The following is a 25101-nucleotide window of genomic DNA, read 5'->3' as shown; positions in this document are numbered from 1 at the left end:
TTTCGATTGTTTGGTAATTGCTATTCAAAAAGAGATCTTATGACGACGATGAGAACTCACCTTATCATTGTCGTCAAACTTGAGGTTGCGCAGCCGCGGCTCTAGGCCGGACAAGGGGCTTTCCTTGTTTGTGGGCGATCCGCCCAGGACATATTCAACCATTTTGGCGCACTGTGAATCGCGGGGACTGAAATACGCACGTGCAAGGCGATTAAAAACTATTCAGATGCAACATACAGATCCGAAAATGTACCCACTTTCGGAAGTACAAATACCAGATGGGTAGACAAAGAGTCCGATCCGATTCTTACCTCAATATGCCCGCATTGCCGCTGTTGGATGTGTCGGAGGTGCCACCGTGTCCCGCATAGCCGCGCGATCGTGGCGGTGCCAGGATATTCTCGCCCTGCGTGGACCAGGTGTGGTCCTTCCACACCGACGACGGGTCACCCACGCCGGGGATCTGCAGCGGATTCAGGGGTCCCCCCGGTGCGCTGGATGTGCCTTTGCCATCGGACTTCTCCCACAATTTCTTGGCAGTGGATGTGGTAATCTGTAAGGGCCAAAAGAATAGATCCAAATTATAATTTGCGTGTCCATAAATTGAGCGCAAGTTGACCCCAAAGTCAGAGTCCCATAAAGCGTAATCATATTCCCCCTGTCAACCTTTTGATGTTTTCATAAATTTCCCACTAATCCACGAGTCGAGAACAAAGTTAATTCCCCCACATTTAGACCACATTTAATGACAACTTTTGCCAAAAAGTTTGTCGTAAACCGACGAAGAGGGGAGAGGGCTGGCATGTGGGATAAACCTTGAGGTTTCACTGTACTAATTTGCTTACAAGAAAGGAATGCACAGGTACTTCTGGTCGATGTTGCCTGATTTGTGGCAAAAGCAAAGCAGAATATGAGATGCGAGGGGAGGCGGTGGGGGGGAATCGTAGAGGGACATCATTCCCACTGGAAGCCAGAGCAAATATCACAGAAATCACATCATCACACAAGAAAGAAACCAAAAAGTAAAACACAATAGCAGCGACAATTAAATGTCAACGGAGCGTTGCAAACAAATTGTTAATTAACTTTTCCCCCCTCGCGTTTGCCTTCGTTTTTCCTCGCTTTTTCCTCGCTTTTTTTTTTAACCATTCCCCAAGGCACTTCCTTGCGTCATAATGCGACAGAATAATCCTCGCCAGCCTTCTGCCTCCCACACACACACACTCGTCACACATATACTGGCATATCCTGACATACAGTTTAAATATTTAATCGCTTATCAACTGGGTTTGCCCACGGGGTGGGAGGGGAGGTGAGAGGGGTTGGGGTGAGAGGGAGGGAGACGCAAAGCTGTCGACTTTCGCGCTGCGCCTCGTGCATTAATAACAACAAACACAAGCCTCAGGCCCAGCGTAAGCCAGGCCAGAACTTTCGGCTAACGTTCTCTTGGCCCCTAACCCCCCTAGCACTTCACTTGATCCATGCCTGAGAAAGTCCTACATCGACTAATGTGTCACTTCAATGTTTAATGGAATCAATCAATAACTTTACAGTCGACACATCGCCTCCGACAAAACCGTCTACGCAATGCTCATAAATTTTCAAAAATAGTCAACATTCAAAACTCTCAGTATAAACACAACAAAATTTTCGGTTCCCTACTTTATATTTTGTATATTGTGCATCAAAGACCCCAGAATCAGCTGAGAATCGCCGACGAGTGAACCCCCTACAACCGGACATCGTTGTCGGTATGTAAAAACCCACGATATGTGACAAATTTCATTGTTTTATTTAGCTTTGAAAAACACCATTAACTGAGCAAAGACTCGAATTTAAATGGAGTACCCATAACAATTTGAAGGGCATTCATCGGTCTCTAACTTCGCAACGAAATTGATAAACCCTTGAAATTAGACGACCAATAAATTGATGTGTTTCTAACCGGCTGATAGGCTGATATTTACCCGCTAGAGCTCTGCATACACCCACAGTATTCATAAATAGCAGCCATATACTTATGCCTCTTTAATGCGTCCGATCATTGCGAATCCCGCCCTTAAGTCGGATTCGAATCACTCCGAACAGAGCAAATATAGATGATAATGAACCAGTTATTCTAAAAATATAATGCCCAAATTAAAGTAGATTCATCGGATACATCAACAGCAAAGAGATTTTCAATCCCAAACCGGTTTTTCGGTTTTTCATTCGATTAAAAAATTAGTTCTTTACTTTGATTATAATTATAATTATTGCTGACCTCTTGGCAGTCATTTCATTCACAAAACCGAAACGAATTAAATTTCTGTTGTGTTTTATTTACAGTCCATTCCCAGCCGCCGCATGCCTTGCTGCTGTGCAGCATTCGAATCCCACCAGAAGGTGGTTAGCCAGCAGATCCATGTCCAGTCACAGGTCACAGTACAGGAGTGCAAGGTCAGGAATGCTCCAGCAGAGGCCCCTCGTGGTTGAATGCCCCACCAGTCGGGAAATCCCTTGGCCCAGGACCTCTTCCAAGACTAGTGGAGTTGTTGTTGATCGCTTCAGTGCTCAAGATCGCGCTTTGAGGCTGTACCTCTGCTCGAGGTTGTCCACAAGATGGCCTTCCTTTTCGACCAGAGTTAGGGCACCATCTTCCCAGGCCTGGTGCTGGTCCCAGTGCTGGCATCTTGCAGATCAGCGGAAACCTCGATCCGATGAAGAATACCGCCCGGATTGCCTTCACTGTGGCGCGTAACTTTATCGAGAAACGAGATCTTAACAATCAGTACCCAGAGCTGGAGGTGGAGTCCGATTAGAAGCTGCTCGTGGAACCTGCATGGTCCTGACTGCGCAGTGCTGGCATCACTAAAATCCTTAATCCGTCCGTGCTGGATCGCTGCAAGGCAAATTTCTGCCCTTTGGAGACTTCAAGGCGAAAGGGCCAAGCTGTAACCAGATCAGGGATCATTATACCTGATTTTTTTTGTGCTATTTTGAGTGCTACGAACCGTCAGAAGTCGTCCTGAGAAGAACACACGGCTTTTGAAAGGGAATTGGTCTTACATAAAAAATACATTTAATTTTGAACAGAACGAAAATTTTGTTGACTTTGTCTGAGGAAGTAAACAAAAACTCGGAAGGGTGTTTTGATGGAATCGAAAAGCGGAGACGCTGATTCTAACGGAGAGAGACTTCGACTCACAGGGTTGGGTGCAATGTGCTCCCTAAATTCTGGTTACAGACGTTTCAGATTCATTTAATCGCAGATGCTCCTCTCTCTGCGCGTTACCCTCTTCGAGGGTGTGAAACAAAAAAGGCGGAAAAGTGCGAATTGCAGGCCAGAAGAAGTGCTAAAAGCCAACAACAAATGCCACTGCAAAACGCTGACGCAACATTGGCTCTAAATATGGGTCAGAGACTCTCGCCAAAGTGCATGAAAATGAATGAAAACGATTTACTGGAAAGAACTATACTGTATATAAAATAAATTATTTAAACCGAAAATAAGAAAGAAATAATTTAAAAAAACACAGTAGACAGTGCTGAAAGAGAAGAAGAGGAGAGTAGGAGAAGCGACAAAAAATAAACAAATTGCGGCGCCAAGCAAAATTCAACAACAAAACAAATTATGATGAAACTGAGGCGCGATCTATACAAAATTAATGAAATTAATTCGCACAATAATAATATGGACGAGTGTTTTCCCTATTCTTGACGATCCGAAAGACTTTCCATAGGCCATCAAGCCCTTAACCCCCTAGAGCACCCGTTCCACCAGGGCTCACTCTTATACTTTCCCCTAAGCGAACGGACTCATTCCAGATTCCGAATTTTGCACGATTCAAATGCCGTTTAGGGTCGGTTTGTTGTTCAACACGGATGCAGGGTATACGAAACAGCTCAATGCGGAAAAGTGACAGAAACATAAACAAAATACCGGGTTCTTTCAGCAAATATTTTAATAATTAACAACGGAGGCAGAGGCAGAGGCAGAAGGCATAAGGAATTTGAAAATGTTTAGTATACAATTATTGCGTTTCAATGGCAAAACATATTCTCCCCCATCCCCCATTGAGCCACTTGGGCCCCCCCCTCAGAAAATCCACACAAAAGAACAAAAAATCGTTCATTAACTTGTCCTTGACTGTGAAAGAGACAGCAACACAAACACGCACACACACACACACGCACACGTACGCACACTCAGCCGGAACCAAGGGGAGTGCAAGACACAGAGAGAAATGAAGAGAGCGAGAGAGAGAGAGCACGCGACGCAGAAACCGGCCTCTTTATACAACAAAAAAAAAACAAAAATCATGCGTGTGAGACAGACAGACAAGACAACACTCACAAGAACAAAGCGAAAATGCCCACAAAGCAGAGACACAGAGACAAAAAGAAAAAGGAAAAACGAAGAAACCGACACAGTAGGCAGAAAACAAAATAGAGAAGAAAAACTTAGAATGCCAAAAGCAAAGCAGAGAGAGAGGGATAGAGAGAGAGGGCGAGCAAAACTCCCGGCCAGGTGGAAGGGTGCGGGGGTGGAGGGCTCATTTTTGCCCATAGGCTCGTGCGAAGCGAACGAAGAAGAACAAAGCATAAGCAGCAAAAACCAGTCGGGAATTACACAAATTCCATATCCAAGGCACATTTCGTGTGAGGTGCGGCATTCCCAGAGGGCGCTCTCACTCCCCGCCGCGCTGCACCCCACTTGAGTATGCCTTGGACAAATCCGTGGCTTGTTTCGCTCTCTTCGCACCCCTTTAAATTTGAAATTTATTTAAATTTCCTTCAACCTGCGTCGAGTGTAAATTTGTGTAAATTTTGTGCGTTGATTGATGGAAAGTGGTTCTCCAGGTTGCGTTTGGTTCGGAATTTCCTGGTGATTTCAGTCCCCACGATCTAGGAACAGAACTTGGATTCCATATCAAATTCCAATGTGACACATTACCAAGTGATAATCAAGTGGCTAATGATCCGCGTATCAGTTTGGAGCTTACAATGGATGGATCTCTGATGGGCCACATGTCAAATTTGTTGGGAGGAGAGCCCAAGTCCTGTGACCAAGATGGAACCCATAGAAACCAAACTCTTTTTTCAGCTCTTTTTCGGACATAGAACCAGAACTGTGAACTCTTTCTCTTGGGTTTAATTGGCCAATCAGGTTAATAACTGGTTCTATTTCGCTCCATTTAAAAGCATAAAAAAATACACTTTATTTGGATTTCTTTGGAATCATAATCTCTAACAATGCAATAAATACTCGTATGGGCTTTTAAGGTCTATTTTGGTAAACCTTCGAACCTTCTTCAAGGCAGTAATTGAACTAGTTCATTATGATAATTTGAACAGAGCAAATATAGACGATAATGAACCAGTTATTCTATAAATATAATGCCCAAATTAAAGTAGATTCATCGGATACATCAACGGCAAAGAGATTTTCAATCCCAAACCGGTTTTTCGGTTTTTCATTCGATTAAAAAATTAGTTCTTTACTTTGATTATAATTATAATTATTGCTGACCTCTTGGCAGTCATTTCATTCACAAAACCGAAACGAATTCAATTTCTGTTGTGTTTTATTTACAGTCCATTCCCAGCCGCCGCATGCCTTGCTGCTGTGCAGCATTCGAATCCCACCAGAAGGTGGTTAGCCAGCAGTTCCATGTCCAGTCACAGGTCACAGTACAGGAGTGCAAGGTCAGGAATGCTCCAGCAGAAGCCCCTCGTGGTTGAATGCCCCACCAGTCGGGAAATCCCTTGGCCCAGGACCTCTTCCAAGACTAGTGGAGTTGTTGTTGATCGCTTTAGTGCTCAAAGTAGCGCTTTGAGGCTGTACCTCTGCTCGAGAAGGTCATCCGCAAGATGGCCTTCCTTTTCGACCAGAGTGAGGGCGCCATCTTCCCAGGCCTGGTGCTGGTCCCAGTGCTGGCATGTTGCAGATCAGCGGAATCCTCCATCCGATGAAGAATTCCGCCCGGATAGCCCTCACTGTAGCGCGTAACTTTATTGAGAAACGAGATTTTAACAATCAGTACTCAAAGTTGGCGGTGGAGTCCGCATAGAAGCTGCCCGTGGAAGCATCCACCTGCATGTTCCCGACAGCACAGTGCTGGTATCACTATAATCCTTAAAAAATCCGTGCTGGATCGCTGAAAGGCAATGTTCTGCCCTTTGGAGACTTCAAGGCGAAAGGGCCAAGCTGTAACCGGATCAGGGATTATTATGATACCTGATTTTTTGTGCTACGAACCGTCAGAGGTCGTCCTGAGAAGAACAAACGGCTTGTTAACGGGAATTTGTGTTACATGAAAATTACATTTAATTTTGAACAGAACGAAAATTTTGTTGACTTTTCCGAAACAAACACAAACACACACTGAGGAAGTAAACAAAAACTAAAACAAAAATGAACTTTTCGGCAGAGACTACTTTGATGACTTTGAAAATTCAAAGAAGCAAAGAGACAGAGACAGAGACAGAGACAGCGACAATAATGTGTGAAAAGTCTTGAGTCGGGCATCAAGATTATATTGTTTAACATAATAATCAAGGGGCAAGGGGCAAGGCGAGGGAGACAGTGTGGCCGGGGCGGACGGAGCACAGCCCGGATAGGTAACATTTTTTTTTTTGTTGCGGCTGTCCGCCTGTCCGCTGTCGGCGTTCTCGAGTTCTCTTCAAGTTGAAACTTTTCGCTGGCACCTTTCCTTCCGTGTTGTTGTCAAGTGCAAAGACCTTTCGCGTGTCATACGAAAAGGCAAACGAAAATAAACTAATAAAAATAAAGCCAAACACACACACACACACACACACACAGGCGCATGCAAAGGCAAAGAAAAGGCAAATGCTAGGAATATGCTATATGATGCACCGAAAGAGAGTCAGGGAGAGCGAGAGAGAGGGAGGGAAAGAATGGGAGTGCAAGGCATACATGAACGCACATACATATGTATATGCATGTATGTATGTAGATATAGAAATATTCATGTAAATGCAGAAGCGGGCAAAAAACTTACTGTCTGCGGAAAGCATTCAAGAACATTTTATAATCGAAAACCCTCCGATACTCAACGAGTTTAGGGATATATCCCTAGTTTTCTGGTGGTTTCAGATGTCTGTAATATCCAGAAGGAAGTGCTTCCGTCCCTATAAAACTATACATGTACACATATTCTAGATCAGCATCAATAAGCAATTGATCTCAGAGACAATAAGAGCTAAAGCAACCAAATTGTGTATCCAGACAGACTCCTGTGATATCACACCCCCAAAAAGTACGTAATTCGTAATTTCGAAGATACGAAAAAACGCAGAACCATAGAGCAGGGCCATATCTACCAGATAGCCGAATCTGGATTGGATCGGGACAAAGGTAATGGCAGTGGCTCCTTCTCTCTCCTTCTCACACACCCTTCCTCGTGCAATGTGCGACCTCTGACGGAGGGGAGTGCGATATAACGGCTGGGTTTGGTGTGAGAAGCGAGCGATAAAGAGAGACGGATCTACATCCGATATATAAAAAAAAAAAGGATCGAGATGGAAAAAAAAAATATATTTTAAAACTCGAATAAAATAAGTAGATGGAAAGAGGATAAACGGAGTGCAAAAATAAAGACAAGAACATAAATATCGCTCGTGGTCGTGCTGCCTCTCTTTCTCCCTGTGTTCGAGATTCAAAGAGATGGCGGAGATATCCCCTACCCAATTCGATTCATCCCTTTTAAACTTATTTAATAAGCTACCGGGTACCGGGTGTAAAAGTAGAGCCGCTGCCCTTGCCACACACAAAGGCTCAGCGTTCCCGTTTATCTTCCCTTTTCGGTGTTTCGGGAAGAATATGGGGTTTGTTTTGTTTTTTGTACCCTACAAAATAGAAAGTTTGACTTATTAAATATTAAACTAAATAATATTAGTTTCACTTTCCCTTAAGGCACCCTTAAATAATCCAAATTAATTAAAATGAATTTAAGACATTTTTCTGGTTGATTTATTAAACATTTCTGAGTACTCAGAGTACAAATGGAATGGAAGTCTTGAATCTTAATTGAAATTGTCATTGTCATTTCTCGAGGAGTCCCCACTGTAGTGTCTACTGTTCGCACAAATAATCTGGCAAGTATTTTCGGCTCTTGGCGACTATCGATTTTAGTGCACTTCGCTTCGGCTTTTATTTTGTTTGCAAACGCACACGAAAAATGCAGACAGGCCGGGGAAATGCGTTTATTGCGCTTTTCATTCCCCGATTTCGACGTCGACGTCGAGCATATTTATTTAGCCTCCTCTCCGTTGCCACCCCAACCCTCCCATCGCACAAACGGGGCTCGGATTTGAGGGGGGTGCGTGGTGTGGGGGAAATGTTGCCTGGGAGGGCAGCCAGAAAGAAGGGGGCAATGCATCGTGTGCGAGTGCAGTAAATTCTCAATAGTCCTTGAAGATATAGGTTTTTATTAAAATGCTGCCTGATGCTTGTATCGCAGAATAAACGACGAAATCAACGACCTATACCCTATCCTAATATCAGCGCAACTCGATTCCGCGTCATGTACACGACATGTATGTGGGTTTTGCAATTCCCGTGGTTTCTCTTTCATCACGTGGGAGCAAAGGGGACAAGAAAGTGCCCAGCGTGCCCTCATTCACAATCGTCTTCCCTTAAATGATCTTCAGAATAAAATAACAGTTCTTTGAAAATGGTTCATCTTCTTTTCCAGCTTCCCTCTAAGAATTTTATATATTATCAGAGGAGCATCTCTTGCATACCCCATATCCCATGTTGTTTATTCCCCAATTAGTCATTGCATTTACTCGTCTTGCCAAAACCCACTTGTCGCCTCTGTTTACTGAGGAGATATGTTTATATTTCCATTCATAGATTAAATGGGAAACCTACTAGTGGAGAGTTACGCAATAAACAGGGGAGTTACTGAAGTGAAGACACTGCGGCGAGCGAGTCTCGACACCTTGGCCAAAACGGATTGACTTATTGTGCCCAGAGGATGGGGCCACTGCCTGTCGGACAATTGCCGGACGAAGGCGCCGGAATTGTTGCCTGGAACTTGGCCAACAACAAGTCAAAACTAAACCGAAGAGAGGGACAATGCCATGAATAGAGGGAAAGCCAACACAGGATGATGGATGAAGGGAGCTGATAAGGACGGAAGCAGAAGCGGGCCCCCGACGACGACGACGACGACGACAATTCTCAGACAGAAGACGGACAACGGACGGAAGACATGACAGTTTAACTTATGGGGCGGCAGCAGCATTTGGGGGGGCTTTTGGGGCGTGTCCAAATCCAATAAACGGAATACGAAGCAACAAATAACAAAGTTGCAGAATGATGATGAATGAAGAGGCGCCCCCGAAGGGGATGCCAGGGGTGCATTCGAGGGGAATGCAAGTCACGTGACTTTGGTTAAGCATTCAAAACTTTTCCCGTGCAACCTGCTGCTGCTTCAATTCCCCCTCTTGCCCCCAAACTGCGTGGAAAGGTAACTTTTCTGAACGTTTCAAAGTTCTTGGGGGTGTGGCCTGAAACATGCTGAAATTATTTCCAAAATGATTATGAAGCTGGCCAAGAAAATGGGGTAGAAGCATAGTTCCTCTGACGGGTTCAAAACTACACAAATGAGATCCAATGAGAGAGTGTTTTTGGCCCCCAAGGGATGTCCCACCTCATAATGGCTTCGGCTTCAATGGTCTTTTAGGCGAATTCAAATTGGTTTCCCATTTATGATAGAATGTTATATCCAGAGCCATACCCTTATCGGATCGACGACTGTCATCGTTTGACGTCGCGACCACGCCCCTAGCTCTAGAATGGAATGGTATGGTATGGTATGGTATGGCTTGGTCTGGGAGCCACCTAATCAGTCAATGAGTTCAGTCATTCACTCGTTCAGTCAGACGCAATGCAATCAAGCGTGAAATAGATCAAGAGGGTGGACTGAGGGACGGACGGGTTACACAGGCAGATGGAGGTACATGGTGCCATGGGTAGTAGGGGAGCTTCGTTCGTTCGTTAGTTCGGTCAAAGGCAAAAGCAAATCGCATATATAATTGAAACCGGAAAATATTTATTTTCATGTAAATTCCCTCGAAAAAAAAAAGAAACATTGAGGGAAGGAAGGAAGGAAGGCAGTCAGGGCAGGGCAGGGCAGGGGCACACCACACAGGCAGCATAAAATTCTAGTACATCTCTAGAGGTGGTTCTAGTTCCCTTTCGCGCCCCCACCCCCCCTTCGATTCCACACAACCCACCCTCCGATTCTGCGCTCACTTTACAGTTTTGGCCCCCAGTTTACTTTATTTTTGTGTGGGGTTAAGCTACGTGAAATGCATAAAAACAATTGTCAGTCAGTGTGGAAATCCAAAACGAAACAGCAACAAAAAAAACAAAGCAGAAAGTCAGCAGTTCCGACTACAGGATACCCCGCGTTAAAAGGAGAGTTCCCAGTTCTAGATGGGAGGATTGCAGGATCGATTCTGCCAAAAGAAGAAGCCAATAATTTCTTAGGCATTCACTTCCATGCGGTCCAATACACCCTTGTGCTCTTCGCATGCGGGGTAGACAGAAGCCAAACAGAATGAATGAATGAATCAAATGAAAGAAAAAGCGAAAAATCAACTGCAGTCAGCAGAAGCAGCGACGGCGACAGCGACGGCGACGGCAACCGCAAAAACGGTTTTATCTATGGGGCTCAGGCGGCGCGGCCCCTCCTCCACCACCACCAGCGGGCAGAACCAGAACCAGAACCGAAACCAAAACCAAAACCAAAGCTCTGCCTGCCCCATGCTGGGGCTGGGATTTAGATCGGGGCAGCACTGCTGTTTTTTGTGTGGAGCCATTATCTAATAGCAGGGATATAAAATGAATGAGTCTTGTTCTCACTTCTCTGTCTCCCCCCACTTTCCCCCCCTTGCAATGACGGTACTATAATAATACTTTTTTTTTATGTATTTTCCACATGTCTATTCGATTATCCAGGCTTAAATAAAGCGTTTATTTAACTAAAGCTTAACTAATGAGCGATATGGCCCAATCAATGGATATCATTGGAGCCGAAATTAATGATCAATTAAATGGAATTACAAAATATATTTTATTCATTTCAATTATCAACAGAAGCCAATTGGCTGGAAAATAAAATATTTTTTGCGATATTCAGACGTTAATTGAAATTAAACAGAAAGAGTCATGCTACTAATTTTAGTCTAAATTGTTTTTCTTTAAATTAAAACAAATAAAAAGCACTTCTTTGAGTATCAATCATTCGAATCCTTTGAAAAAATCAACGATTCATGTGGCAAGAGTTTTATGCAACAGAATAAGCTGTGTCCGATCAGATGTTACACCCTCGGGAGGCAGTCCCCCCAACCATTAAACGATAACAGGTGAAATTATTTAACAAATATCCAGAGCAACGTAGCAGTTATTCGTAAACCCAATAATTAACCAAGTCGGCCGTCTAAATGGAAAGCCTGCTTCCCACGAACCTTTCAATCAATCGAATCAATAATAGTTCCACGCTCCCAGAAGAGAGCATAGGTACAGAGAGAATATGCACACACATATGTACATCACATACATGTATGTGTGTATGTAGGGAGCCACGAAGGAGCAGCTTTTCAGCTTTTTCTGTCATTTACCATTTCCTGTCTGAGTGCAACATCCTCGGCGGAGCGGGCATCCAACATGAAGTCGTGCAGTAATTTCATCATTGGACAGGCGGCAGGCCTTCGGAGGCGTGAGCGGGAGCGGGAGCGGAGTAGAGAGGATCACAAAGAACACACGGCGCACTCAACACACGAATCCAGCAGCAGTTGGAAAAGAGAGCGGCGGGAGAGAGAGCAAAACACGTTACACTGGCTTTTTTTTGTGTGTTTGCCGCCTGGTGCTTCTTCTTTTTATGGATTGACTGGATTACACACACACACACGCACACAGGGATATATATATATATATATTTGGTAAGATTGTGCCTTCTTTTCTGGATTGGATTTATGATTAATTTACAATTTCATTATTGATTTTCGAGACTTTTGAATCAGCTGCGATTTTCACAGGAACACAAAACTTTTTACATATGTACAACACACTCTCAGATACACTTTCACATATATACACCTCAGCACACGCAAAGGAACAAAGCCCCAAATAACGATGGTATTGGTTCGTTTTGCTTTTCACTTGTCCTCTTTGGCGTTGTTCTGCAACCCTCGTGCACGGGCGGGAGAGGCAGAGATAGGCGGCAGAAGAAACCAAAAGAAAACGTGCTTAACGATCGACAGCACACGAAAATTGTCTCCCGTTTCATTTACGAGTATATTCCATGCAGACGAGTCAACTGTTGCGGCCAAAGCTTCGCAGCGGAATAATGCTCGCAAAAAAGTATCTCACGCAACGCGAGAGAGAAAGAGAGAGAGAGAGAACAACGTACACACACAGTGCGAGAGAACAGCAGCTGTGTTGCCCAGCGAGCAGCAGGCGACAATAACATAATCAGCCACAATTTATGCCGCCGAGAGAAACGCTAATGAGTGACAGGGTAGAAGCGAGGAGAGGCAATGGAGGTAGTCGGCTCTCAGTCTACACTCTCCCATTATCTCAATCTCTTGTCGCAAAGCACACGTGCAACCAGACGTAAGCTTTGCACACAGTCCGACTGCCCTCTCTGTATGTTTAAAGCGTATTGGTTAAGCCGCATTTGGCATAGTTTTTTTTTTTACGTAATGCGAGAGCAAAGCCGCTGAAGAGAACCCAGCTGCGAGCCGAGCTTGATTGTTGTTTTTGTTGTTGTTGTTGTGTGGGCAGGCAGTCTCTCGCTCGAAACTTAAAATTTGTGAGAGCGTTTGTGTGTGATAAGTGGCTGTTGGAGGTGAACGCGAGAGATGGAGAGAGATGGAGCGAGGGAGAGCGAGAGCGAGCTGTGTGATCATGATTTTGCAAGCCCAAGCTCAAGCAGCTGTTTGATTACAACAAAGAAAGGCAAAGAAGAGCAGAACAAGCAAAGCCGAAAGTTGTATTCCCTTTTGCATACAAAAAGCGTTTCAAGCTTCATCATTTTTAGGAATAGAATAATAAGACAAATAATTTTCAAAGTTTTAAAGCCTTTCGCAAATTTACTTCTCAAAGATTTGTGTCTGTAATCGATTATATTATGTACAAGTTTTCCTTCCCAAAGTTCTAAAAATTATATTAAACCGAGCTTCATTCATCGAATGATGAATGCTGGATTCGGAACTAAAACTTAAACGAACTAAAAAGTTTTCTTATGGTCGTATTCCACCAGATATAAAAAACTTGTGGGGAAAATCAGGCAGTGTGAGCAAGAGCAATACGTTCATACATACATACATATATATGTATTTATGATCTAGTTTGGCTTTGTAGTCGAAGGGAGTGGATAAGTTGATCCTTGAAAGTATAATTTGGCTAGATTTGGTGGTGTTGAACATAGTTCGGGGGACTGAATAGCCCTGCGGAGATGCCTATCAACTTCTACTTGAAGCCTAGTGGAAAGCGACCATTAGAATCTTTAACGAAGAATGACATTCCATGGCAAACTCTATGCAAAACGCCATGTTCTCTTTCCTCTTCTTTCTCTCGTGCTAACGCGTTAGTGGCTGGCAATTAAATTCGTTTGAAATAACACTGTCTGACTCTGCAAACACAGAGTAATAGTAAGAAATTAATTTGTCAAACAATTTGCCGCTGTAGTTCAAATTTGTATTTAATTAATGCAATTGAGTACGGGGGGGGATAGTTACAGTGGCGGAGAAAAGTCAACCAACATACGAGCACCATTTTTCCCATCTCCAGAGTCCTGCTTAGACTTTTTTCCGCCACTGTGTCGAGGAAGCGTACAGAGAGAGAGAGAGAGCAGCGCAGCAGCTGGCCAACAGCAAGGGCAATTTATGAAAAGGTGAGGCATTGGAAGAGTGCGCTCCTCCGATAGTCGCCTATTTTGTTTCAGTTTTATTTGTTTGACTATGACAAGAGAACACAAAAGATAGGTAGAGGCACACACAAATAGAACAGCGGGAACCTTGCAAGAATACACCTTGGCCACCCGGTTAAGATGGGTCAGAAGAACGTGCCAAAAGACAGTTAAAATACGAGTATTGGAATAAAAACACACACAAGTGTACAGTACATATGTAGAGGCCAGAAGAGAGCAACGAGTAAGAGAGTGAGAACTAAACCAGGTCTAGCCGGCAATGCAAATCAATCTAAATCGCAGTCGCTGTCGCTGTCGACGTCGCTGCCGCTGCCTATGCCTCTGCCACTGGCTTTGGCGCCTTGGTTGGTCACACGCAACAACAAGAAACATCACATTTTCCGTCATTATCATCAAAAGCGTCTTGGATGTTGGTAAATTGCAAGCATTTCCAGCTAATTGGTAGCCATTAGGAGGGAGGGAGGGAGGGTGGGTGGTAGAGAATGAGATGAGCCGCAGGGCAAGAGGAGTGAGTGAAAGAGAACAGAGCGCGGCGTTTGTTCAATTAGAACGTAAACGTTGGTGCGCCTCAATGGGGCGATGGAAGGTAAAAGCAGAGCAAAAGAAAGAACGAACGAACGAACGAAGAAAGAAAGAATAGAAAATGCGAAGCACAATAAAACTGCAAGAAACACCCCGCATTCATGGGGTTATTTAACCCCAGAGCGGTAGAGTAGTTCATATCATTAGTTTCTTTAAATTATAAATCCCAACTCCTCTCTGAAAATATGATTCTGCCTTTGTAGGTTTAAACGTGATTTCCTGCCTATCAATTCGCGCAAAATATCGAAAACATCAAATATTTGCATTTTCAGTTGAAAAAAGAAGAAGAATCTCAAAGAATACAAAACGGAGATGACAACGCTCCAAAAAGCTTCTTAACAGCGATGTTCCAATTAGTAAACCGACGACGACGACGACGCCGCTGTCGACCCATTATCCAAGCAGAAAGAAAACGCTGGCAGAACAGAATAGTCCACCGAGCGAGAGAGCGAGAGCAAAAGCTTTGCTCAAAATCAGACACACACATAAATCATTACAGCATTCGAAAAAAGTAACAAAGGAGAGGAAGGCGAAGGAACGGGTAGGTAGTGAATAGGGGTGAGTAGCAGGGAACGGGAACATGAAAGAAAGAAACGCAAGTAAAAGGAACACCACAACGGCGATGACGAAGAAGAACAAGAAAAAGAATCGCAGAAATGCGAATGCACCACATGCAGGGAGCAAGAACAAAGTAAAACTGAAACAATAAGCAAAAAAAAAAAAAAAAAAAAAAAATGAAGGGGGACGAGTCTCCACGACTCGACTTGTCACTTTTCCACGTCTTCCCCCTCGTTCAACCAGAATACACCACTGTTAAGCGCAAATCAATGACCTACGACATCAACAAGAGAGCAGAGCGCGGCGTCAGACACACGCAGAGAGCGGAAAGATAGTTGTGGAAGCGGGAAGGATAGAAAGAGACGGTCGAGAACATGGCAGGAGGCGGTTTGGGGGGCTTGCGGCAAACGTTGTCTGCTGCTGCTGCTGCTTCCCCCGCCCCTTTGGCAAACAAGTGCAACAGCTACAGTAAGCACTCGCAAGGAAAATACACTCAAGAATTCAAATGGTCTAATTTATTCGAGTAATAAGCTCCCTATAGGAGTCTTACAGAGAAGACTCCCATTAGGTAAATGATATGCCATCAGATATTGAAATTGATCTTAGTTTCTTTTGACAAGTTTCCACTGTGCGTATTGTTTCACACCTTCAACGTTAACGTCTCACTTCAGTGCTTACTGTAGCAAGGGAAAAAATTAAGCTCGACAAAAGTGGAGTAATAGCGCGAAGCGTCAAAAGGAGAAGGAAAATACCAAGAACAACAAGAGCTGAAAGTACACCAGCAACAATAACTTTGTCGAAGCTCTCTTTTGGCGAGTTTTTTTTTTTTTTTGTAGGAGTACAAACATAAGGACAGCGAGAGAAAGAGAGAAGTAGGAAGAGAGGGAAAGCTTTTTTGTTGTCATCGTCCTGCTTGGAATTCTATCCTCCTGCTGCTGCTGCCTTTTGCCTTTTTCGTCTCGCATAAATGCAATAAATACTTTACTTCAGTGACGAGCGAGCGAGAGAGAGAGAGAGAGAGATTGCACAAAAGGAAGTTGTAGCAAAAAATATACATACTTTCCGTATAAAAGAGGTTGCCCAAGATCCAACATTAAGGTGAAGTTTAAATGCTCTTTTCGGTTTTAAATAATATTAATAATACTAATAGCGGGTTCAATATTAAGTCTTACTGCATACAATTCGCCTCATTCAAGGCGTTTTCGGTCCACTTTTGGGGAAAAGGGCATTGCGAGTGCTGCTCTACCTGCAGCCCTTTTTTTCCGACAATTTGCTTGATAAAAACATAATCGATTGTGCGCTAACCAACACTTCAGCACAAGTGCCATGTCCGTGTCTCTGCCTACGTGTGTGTGTGTCTGTGTTTGTGCGAAGGAAGTGAAAAGGAAATGGCATTGCACTGTGAATCACCTGGACCAGCAGATGGAGCGAGTGAGTGAGTGAGACGAAGGTAGCGCTGGCTTGTAGAAGGCAGATAACCAAACGAGTGAAATTCTTTAATTAAAATTGTTTTTCCTGTAAACAATTGTGACATAACGAGGAGCAGAAAGCAGACGAGCAGCCACAGCTCATTAAGTCCTCGTCCAGAGAGTAAGTAAGTATTTAATTCTTTTATTTATAAACTGCAAGGCGAATTGATTGCGAATGCCGGTCGGTCGGTCTGGGGTCTGGTCTGTTGGTTTCTAGGTAAAATACCAATAGTCTGTTTGTTACGGGGACTTGGCCAGAGAGTTCTCAAGTTATCAAGTTGGCCAACCAGCCGCCGAGCGACATGTGAGGAGTGCTCCAAGTGTAGTCTGGTCTGTGTGGCATGTGCAATGTTCTGGCTTTATAAGGCTGAAATATTGCAACCGGAATGGGATCTCCCTCTCACCCTCTCTCTCTCTCTCTCTCACTACATTCGCTGCAGCAGAGCAGAGACTCCACGCAAAAGTGAAGAAAATATATCCACAGAAACAACACAGACAACAAATGGCAGGCAGGCAGAACAGCTAAACAAACCCCCGTGCAACAAGAAAAACTAACCAAGAAAACTCACAGCGAAAGAACAGCTGCACACAATTGCTACGGAGAAATTATCAAATCAGCAATGAAGTCTTCAACACTTCTTTTTCCCTTTTGTTCAAACGACGAGTCGTTCCACTATACGATCTCCAGACCATCTATTGTACGTACATATTTTTCTCAGTATTTTGCAGGTTATGCTATGGCAATTATTTTTTGAAGATTGCATCGCTATCCCGAGACCCGAATCGCTCGTGGCGAATGGCCTCTGTTCGGGTCATTCAAATCGAATGTGTCCGTTTGCTTATGGGACATTTCTGCCGCAATTCCCTAGACGAACGGGGTTACTGTGCGATAATTACTTTGAAAATGTTGATACTTATTTGTATCAATCAATATTAAATTGATTTTTGTCACAAACGGGAATTGTGATGGCCTTATTATGCCCCATTCTGCTGTGGCGACCATAAAATGACTGAGGGTCGAGTTCGACGGCAACATTATCTTTGGGAACGGACCCCTTGCCAATGACTCATCTAAAACAATTCAGGGCCATCCAGACACCTCATCATCACGTTGAACCCACGTTGAATACTTTCCAATTAAATTAACGAATCGACAGAGCCAATGAAAAAGTCCTCTACATAAACTGCTCGCCAAAGGGCAAAGAAAGAACCCACAAATGGAGCCTTTATATGTTCAAATGTCAAGTTTTGGGAAAAAAAAAAAAGAAAATCGACGGAGAAACTTTAACAATTCTATTTCATTTGATGATATTTTCTTGTTGGGTTAATCAATAGTTTCGCCGGGTTTTTATGGTCGTCCCCCGAAAAGTTTGTTCATTTTCATTGCTCAACTTTTATTTGAGCCTCTCTTGAAAGTTCCATATTTCTTTGGGCCTCATAAAACTATTGTTATGGGCCATCGAGGGCCTGCGTTAAGTTATCCATTAATAAATGATTGGGCGAAGTTATTTGTTAATCCTCATTCCTCAGCAATAAAATAAACCCTTGAAGGATCTGAAGCTTCAATCGGTTTGATTTAATGACGTAAAGCAGCACTCCATAGAATGCAAAAACAACATAAATGTCGCGTGCATGAGGCAAAACACTAATGCACGACTCGAGTCTCTCTCCCGATATACCCATCTAAGTGTGTACTTCACAGATACATTCTTATACACGACTGTGAGTACCCAAAATAAAGGATTGAGCACTCAAATTTCTTCATCAAATATTGTGGATAAATATGTATTTACCCACACCCACGGAAATATAACATATTATCTATGAGAATAGATCTATAGATATCTATGAGAATTCAATCTATTGATTGAAATAAACGGGCAATGCCAAAAAGTGACGGGACACGGGATAAAAACTCTAATCAGGGATCGATCACTGGCCTGGGTTGATCGATTACTCGGGGCGGGATTGGTTTACGGTTGGTTACTCACCGCTGCATTCCGGTTGGCGGCGGACACCACGGAGTTGTTCATGTACTGGTTCTGGGGCGGCATCATGGCAGCGCCCATTGGGACCGTGGGCTGTCCGCCCATGTAGACGTAGTCCTGGGGTCCGCCGGGCGGGCCGAGTGGCGGCTTGGGCATGCCCCCGTTCATGCCCGGATGCATGGCACCGGCATGGTGATCGTACATGCTGCCCGACTGGGCGTAAGGGGGTATGTGCCCCAAGGCAGCGGCATGACTGAGAAGATTCGAATTGTACTGTCCGGGATGACCGCCGGGCTGCTGCTGCTGCTGGCCAGGATGCTGCTGGTTGCTGAGACCGACTCCCAGGCCATTGCCGTTGCCCAGGCCGTTTCCTCCGCCCATCAGATGATGCTGTTGCTGCTGCTGCTGGAGATGCGGCGGCTGTTGCTGCTGCTGCTGTTGTTGCTGCTGGTGTTGGGCCGCCACGGCAGCGGCTGCCTGGGACATCATGTGGTTGTGCTTGGCCACGGCTGCAGCCTGTTGCATGGCCGCCATGTTCGCGGCTGTCGCTGCCATTGACGGATGGTGGAGCCCGCCGTTCGAGCCGGAGCCGCCACCGCCTCCTCCTCCGCCGTTGCCGCCGCCCATGCTGCCGAGTCCGCTGCCCATGCCAATGGTTCCGATGGCTCCAGGTCCGCCATTGCTGCCGTTTCCAGGCTGCAGCTGTCCGCCCGGAGCTGCGTTGGCTGGATTCATGGGGGGATTGTACTTCCATTTATCCGGGTTCTGCGAATACCAGATACGAAAATTTTTTATAAAAATCAGGTTCTCACATCTCTCCCCTTTTCTCCCTTGGATCTATTTCTGCTGTCTCATTGCCAAAAAAAGGAGAACAAGTGCCATAAGCTGTTTATGCAACCGTTGCTGGCAGGCAGCGACCTTTCGGAACTTACACAAGCAACCACCCGCCTGGCCCTTGGGGGTGCAGCGCTCCAGACAGCCTGCCTGCTGCTCAACGCAGCCGAGAACAAAACCTTCCCCACGCCACGAAAAGAGTGACACAATATTTTGTGTGCTAAAACTCCGATGATTGCCCCTGCCCATGCATCGCAAGAGAAGCGAATGGTTACGAATGCCCCAAAGCCTAGGATTCTGATTCTGATTTGCAGGTCTGTATGCTGTTGCAGGTGTCTCTGCTTTGGCCCCAGATGCAGCCACAGAAAACCAGAAGAGCTGAAGAATCTACACAGTTTTAGTCATTGTTTGTCCATTACAAATACTTAAACCTTGGCAAGGGAATTCCAAAGATGGAAGGCTATTTATTATGGCTTATGGCAGATCTATCCATCCTGTTCCCCCTTAGCCACCCACCCTCCGCCCATACTCACATCAATGCCGTGTCCATCGTCGCCGCATGCCCAACGCGTTTGCTGTTGTTTCTGGGCAAAGTGGGCTGCGTACTCGGCGGCGGCTGCCTCGTGCAAGGTCGAGCCTACGCCGCCAGCTCCCACTCCGCCGCCGCCGACGCCGCCGGGCGAGGGACGTTGCTGGAAGACGTAGCCGACGGCAGCGGCCGCTGCAGCGCCGGCTGCATCGGCGACATCCTGTGACACACCGCCGCCGCCGCCGCCACGAGACGAGCCTATAATGCCGTCCGAGCCAACGCCGACGCCGCCGCGGCCGTTACGATCATCGTTACCACCCAAAAACTTCATGTGTTGTTGTTGCTGCTGTTGGTGCGGCTGTTGCTGTTGCTGCTGTTGTTGTTGCTGCTGCTGTTGTTGTTGTTGAAGGTGTTGAAAGTAGGGTGGTGCTGGACCGTAATGTTGTTGCTGCTGTTGTTGGTAGAGCTGTTGCTGGTGGTGGTGCTGCTGCTGCTGATGATGCTGCTGCTGCTGCTGATGCTGCGGATGGTGTTGCGGCGAGGGCGTCGATATGGAAATGGTGGGCGCGGTTAAGAGCTCAATTTTGACGGCTTTTCAAAGCTGTCGCAGCTGACGAGGGGGCGCGTATTGCTAACTGTGAAGAACGAAGACTGCGAGAGAGACTACGGAACGACGACGACCACCGCCGACGACGACGGACGATCGAGAGGGCGCGGATTTTACGTGGTCCCTCGCTACGTTACGTTTTGACGTTCCCTTTTATGATCTCGCACCTGCAGTGCTTCTCAAACTTTCGATCGATCCGTTCACTGCACTCTGCACAGTGGTATTTACTGTATTATTTGTACACAAATTATTTAATTGATTTTGTTGTTGTTGTTGTTGTTGTTTTAGGGAGCACAACTTTTTAGCCTAACACATTTAACATTAATTTACAGCATTTGCTTGAGATTTCTTCGTTTTTATTTATTTATTTTTTCATATTAAAAAAACTTATTGGATTTGTTGTCGGGGTTGGATGTAATATATTTTTTTTTTTTTACAGAAATTTACACTATTTAACACAAATTTTAAGAATAATATTTTACACAGTTGCACAGTTGTTGTTTGGGACTTAACAAAAATTACGTATGAAAACTGGTTAAAATTGGTTGAATTTTTACAGATTTTATTATTTGAGAATTTGTGAAATTTCCTTCTTTTTGAATGAAGTTGTTTATTATTTATATTTAGGATGAATTTTAATTTACACGACGTTTAATGATGAAAATATACACAAACTGCAATGAGAAAGATGGGGGAAAACGTATATTAATTCTCGTCTCCAAGAGTCCAAGATGTTGGGCCAGTCTCCTACACAACAATGCCTGGAAGGGGGTCAAACAGGCAGAATTATGAAACATCAGAACATAGGAAAGCCCAGAGAAGAAGCCAATCTCCACTGAAAACACGCACCACTGTGCCGCAGACACAGACTGCTACCCTGTGGCATAAGTCGGTGCAGCAAGCAACAAAACATGGCACGGAAAATGTTCAATAAAAGAAAATTCTTCTAAGACAGAAAGATGAGTACAACAAATGCCAGAACTGATTTCCTCATTATGAAAACAATAACAAAACTGTGAAACGATTGGTGAACGGGAGGAGGAGGGGGGCAGATAGTCAGCGTACAAGAATAAAAAGAAGCAGAGCCAAGAACAAGAACAACGCAAAGCTGAATCATGCGCGAAAAATACAGAAAAGAAAAAAGCGCGATGAGCTCGACCCTGGGATACCCGTTACCCAGAGATTTATTATTACGAAATAGTGAGATAACAGTTTGCAATTAACTTTGATTTTTTTTATTTAAATGATATGAAAGAAAATAAATGAGTTGGCAGAGAGAACATTGCAGCCCGTGTCTGTACAGTAGTTCTGTTTTTTCCAGGTATTAATATTGCTATTAAAGTATAGATCGGTAAAGTAGATATGTAAATCTAATTGCATTTTTAAAACCTGAAATATGGGGTGCTTTTCGTGCAGATACTCATAAACATACAGGGTATCAAAAGCGAAAAGACAACGCAAGGCGAGCGGCGGCAGCGGCAGCAGAAAAAAGGGGGTGGGTGGACGGACGGACGGGTGAGGAGAGGAGAGAGAGGTTGAAAATGGAAAACATATAGAATTAACATACACATATAAACAGAGGTACAACAAGAAGGAGACGCAACTACGGCGGCGACAGCCGGCAGAGCAGACGAGGAACGACGACGAATGGCGGCAGGCAGGCAGGCAAACGAAGAAGGCAGGGCGCCGCAACTTTTGAGGTTACGTTACGAAAAACTATGCGAAACGAAACGTTGTCGTCTGTGGGTCGGCTTGTTTATGAGGAGCCTCTCCTGGCCAGGCCACCCACCCCATAACATGGCCAGAGAGAGCCGTGCCGTGCCGAGCCGAGCAGAGCAGAGCTAGCAAGTGCAGCAGCAGTAGCATGCGAAAACCGCAGAAGTTGCCTCCCTCCGAGAGAGCTGCTGGGGCCCCTGGAAGACACACAAACACACACAGGAACAGTCACACGCACACATTTAATATAAAAACAAACATAAAGATAAACCGTAAAAGAGACATGTGAAAAACAAAGGCACGAGAACGAAACAGGAGCAGAGTGAGTGCGCAAAGGAGGGGGCGTGGCTGGCTCAGGGAGGATACAGCTGATGAATATTGAACTGAATTATTGAATATTCCATCAAGAAATTCATTATTTATTTCATCTTTTATTATTATACGGTTGTTAAACGGCGACCAATGTATTCTTATTGGGAAAAATTCGTGTACACAAATGCAAGCGTCCCCAGAGAGGGAAAGAGGATATTGAGAGAGCACTCGCTCGCACACACACACTGAAGAGAGCGCACAGTGCAAATGTAAGAAAAAAGAAGAAGCAGCCAAATGGCCGCCGCCGCTGCCGCTGCCAAGGAAGAAAATGATGGGACAAGGCGAATAATGAGACGACACATCCAAGAAAACAGACAAATACACACGCACTGGCACACGAACGCACAATCGGAAAAATATTTCACTAAAATATAAAATATTCATTATATTCTGTTCCTCTTTAATGTGTGTTTGCAGTCGGAAATTGTGACCGCGCAGTCGGTAGCGACCCGGCCAAAAAATTTAATTGATTTTTACCTTTTGGGGAAAAACAATTTTGTTTCTTGCAGGTTTTTTTTTTGCAAACTATTTTTATACTTGTTTAAATATAAAAAGCGGTCTGGATACACACACTCTACACACACATGGCACGCTGTCGCCGCCGCCGTTGGTTGCCGCAGTCGAAAAGGAAACCCGATGATGACAATGTAAAAAGAGGCAGGAGGAAAAAATACGGGAATCGAATCGAACTCATTTTCTTTTTTTGGCACTTACACATGCACTTAAAAACCATTCACGACACGCTTAAGTTCTGTTAATGTGTGCTTTTGTATTTAATTTAAGTTATTTAAATTACAATTATTTACACAGGATGAAGAAGAAGAATACGGCTAAGAATTCTTCAACGTCGCGTCCGTCGCAGAACGATAATAAAAGCGAAATGCAAAGACACACAGGGCAAATACAACAACAAAAGAATAGAACCGCTGAGAGAACCAGAACCTGGTTCCAGAGAACCAGAGAACAGAGCATGTCCAACAAGAGAGCGAGAGAGGAGAGCGTCAGATGAGAACGAGAGAAAGAGCAGACGGCGTTTTACATAGAATTGTTTAAATGTAATACTAATTTATGGTAAAACCACGGGAGGGAGAGTGAGACGGGCGCTATTCTCACCCGATTTTGGGTTGGAAAGAACACTTACAAAATGAGGAAATTATCACAAATAAGCCGAATAAATTGCAGCATTTATTTTATTCTATTTTCTTACAAGTCCCTCTCAAAATCAATTAAAATCGGCCATGCATGGGCCATTCAAATTGTTTATACATTATTTATCAATCGATTTTAGGCATGCTAAATTTGATTAGACGCCAACGCCATAGAACCACACACACAGAGCCATATATTTCCATCCACATCGCTCATACATACATACACACACAATGGTGTTTGTTTTGTTTTTGTTTGCGGCGTTTTTTTATCAACTGCTTTGCGGCCGACAGCTACTTTTTTTTGCCATAAGCACGCGGCTTTTGCTGCTTGTTCTTTCCCGCACGCACGCACACACACACACACAGATTGTTTAGCATTGTTAATTTATCCTCTGTTTTGAATTTGTTTATATTCATTTTCAATATCATTCTGCTGCTGTTTTATGAATGCAATACTGTAACGCTATATATGGGGGTTATCTTTTTATATTATCGACTATATATTCTGTATTTTGCATATTCACACACCTTAGCTTATTTGAACAAAATTTACATATTACAAACTGCTTTATGTCCCGCTCGTTACACACGATTGAAATGAATGAAGCGGAGAGAACGATAAACAAAACCACCAAAGGAAAAACGCCAAAAAAGAGCCGTAACAGCTGTTTGTGAGTGTGGCCGCATATCGAAACCAGACCAATCGATAGCCATGCAAACGATAGTGCGTTTAAGCGATAGTTTCTTTTCTGGTGCTTCTGCCCGGTACTGTACTCCTTCGATTTTGAAATGAAATTAAATTTCGCCCCCTTTTCAATTAACATTTCTAGCTCATGCTTTGATAGCTCCAATATGTAATTTATCAGATTCCTTGCGACCGTCTCTCTCTTTTTCCGGCAGTCGCTCTGACGAACCAAGCCCGTAATAATTATACAGGGGTGGTCAAAAGTATTTACACAACGAGTTTTTTTTTGCATGTTCAATTTCAGGAGCTTTTCCTGTGGTTGTTGAAAGCTAAATAAAAAAAAAAACTTTTAGGCCAAAAAGATTGATCTACTAGGAATTGGTTGAAAGAAGAATTGGAAAAATAACTGTTAATGGGCTAAAAATAGAAGCATGTGAACTGTTGTCAAAAGTATTTACACAAATTTGCATTGCTTCAGAAGTATTTACACAATGCAAATTAGAGCTTATTCTTAGACTTGGTTTGACTTAGTGCAGTCGTTTTTTCGTTTATTGCAGTTGCAATAAGTAAATTTAATTTAAAATTTAAAATTAACTTAGTAAAATGGTGAAGACAAAGGAGTTGTCTGTTGAAACTCTATCCGAGATCGTTACAAAATTTA

The 25101-nt window shown here is 44.1% G+C and overlaps 1 protein-coding gene across 1 annotated transcript in view; it reads right to left on the bottom strand.

Annotated features, from left to right (window-relative positions):
- Positions 1 to 20886, bottom strand: part of LOC6592073 (maternal protein pumilio) — a 28913-nt gene extending 8027 nt beyond the window's left edge. Inside the window, exons 1-4 of the mRNA XM_002017486.2 lie at positions 19914 to 20886; positions 18550 to 19311; positions 312 to 553; positions 61 to 187 (exon numbers count right to left, since the gene is read on the bottom strand). Coding sequence (XP_002017522.1) covers positions 61 to 187; positions 312 to 553; positions 18550 to 19311; positions 19914 to 20240 — 1458 coding nt within the window. The 5' untranslated portion in view covers positions 20241 to 20886. The remainder of the gene's footprint in view (positions 1 to 60; positions 188 to 311; positions 554 to 18549; positions 19312 to 19913) is intronic.
- Positions 20887 to 25101: the final 4215 nt, after the last annotated feature.

Source organism: Drosophila persimilis, unplaced genomic scaffold, assembly GCF_003286085.1.
Source record: "Drosophila persimilis strain 14011-0111.01,24,50 unplaced genomic scaffold, DperRS2 tig00000000-arrow-pilon, whole genome shotgun sequence".
Taxonomy (NCBI): Eukaryota; Metazoa; Arthropoda; class Insecta; order Diptera; family Drosophilidae; genus Drosophila; species Drosophila persimilis.
The sequence above is the reverse complement of the archived record's forward strand: the minus strand, read 5'-3'. Positions and strand labels throughout refer to the sequence as shown.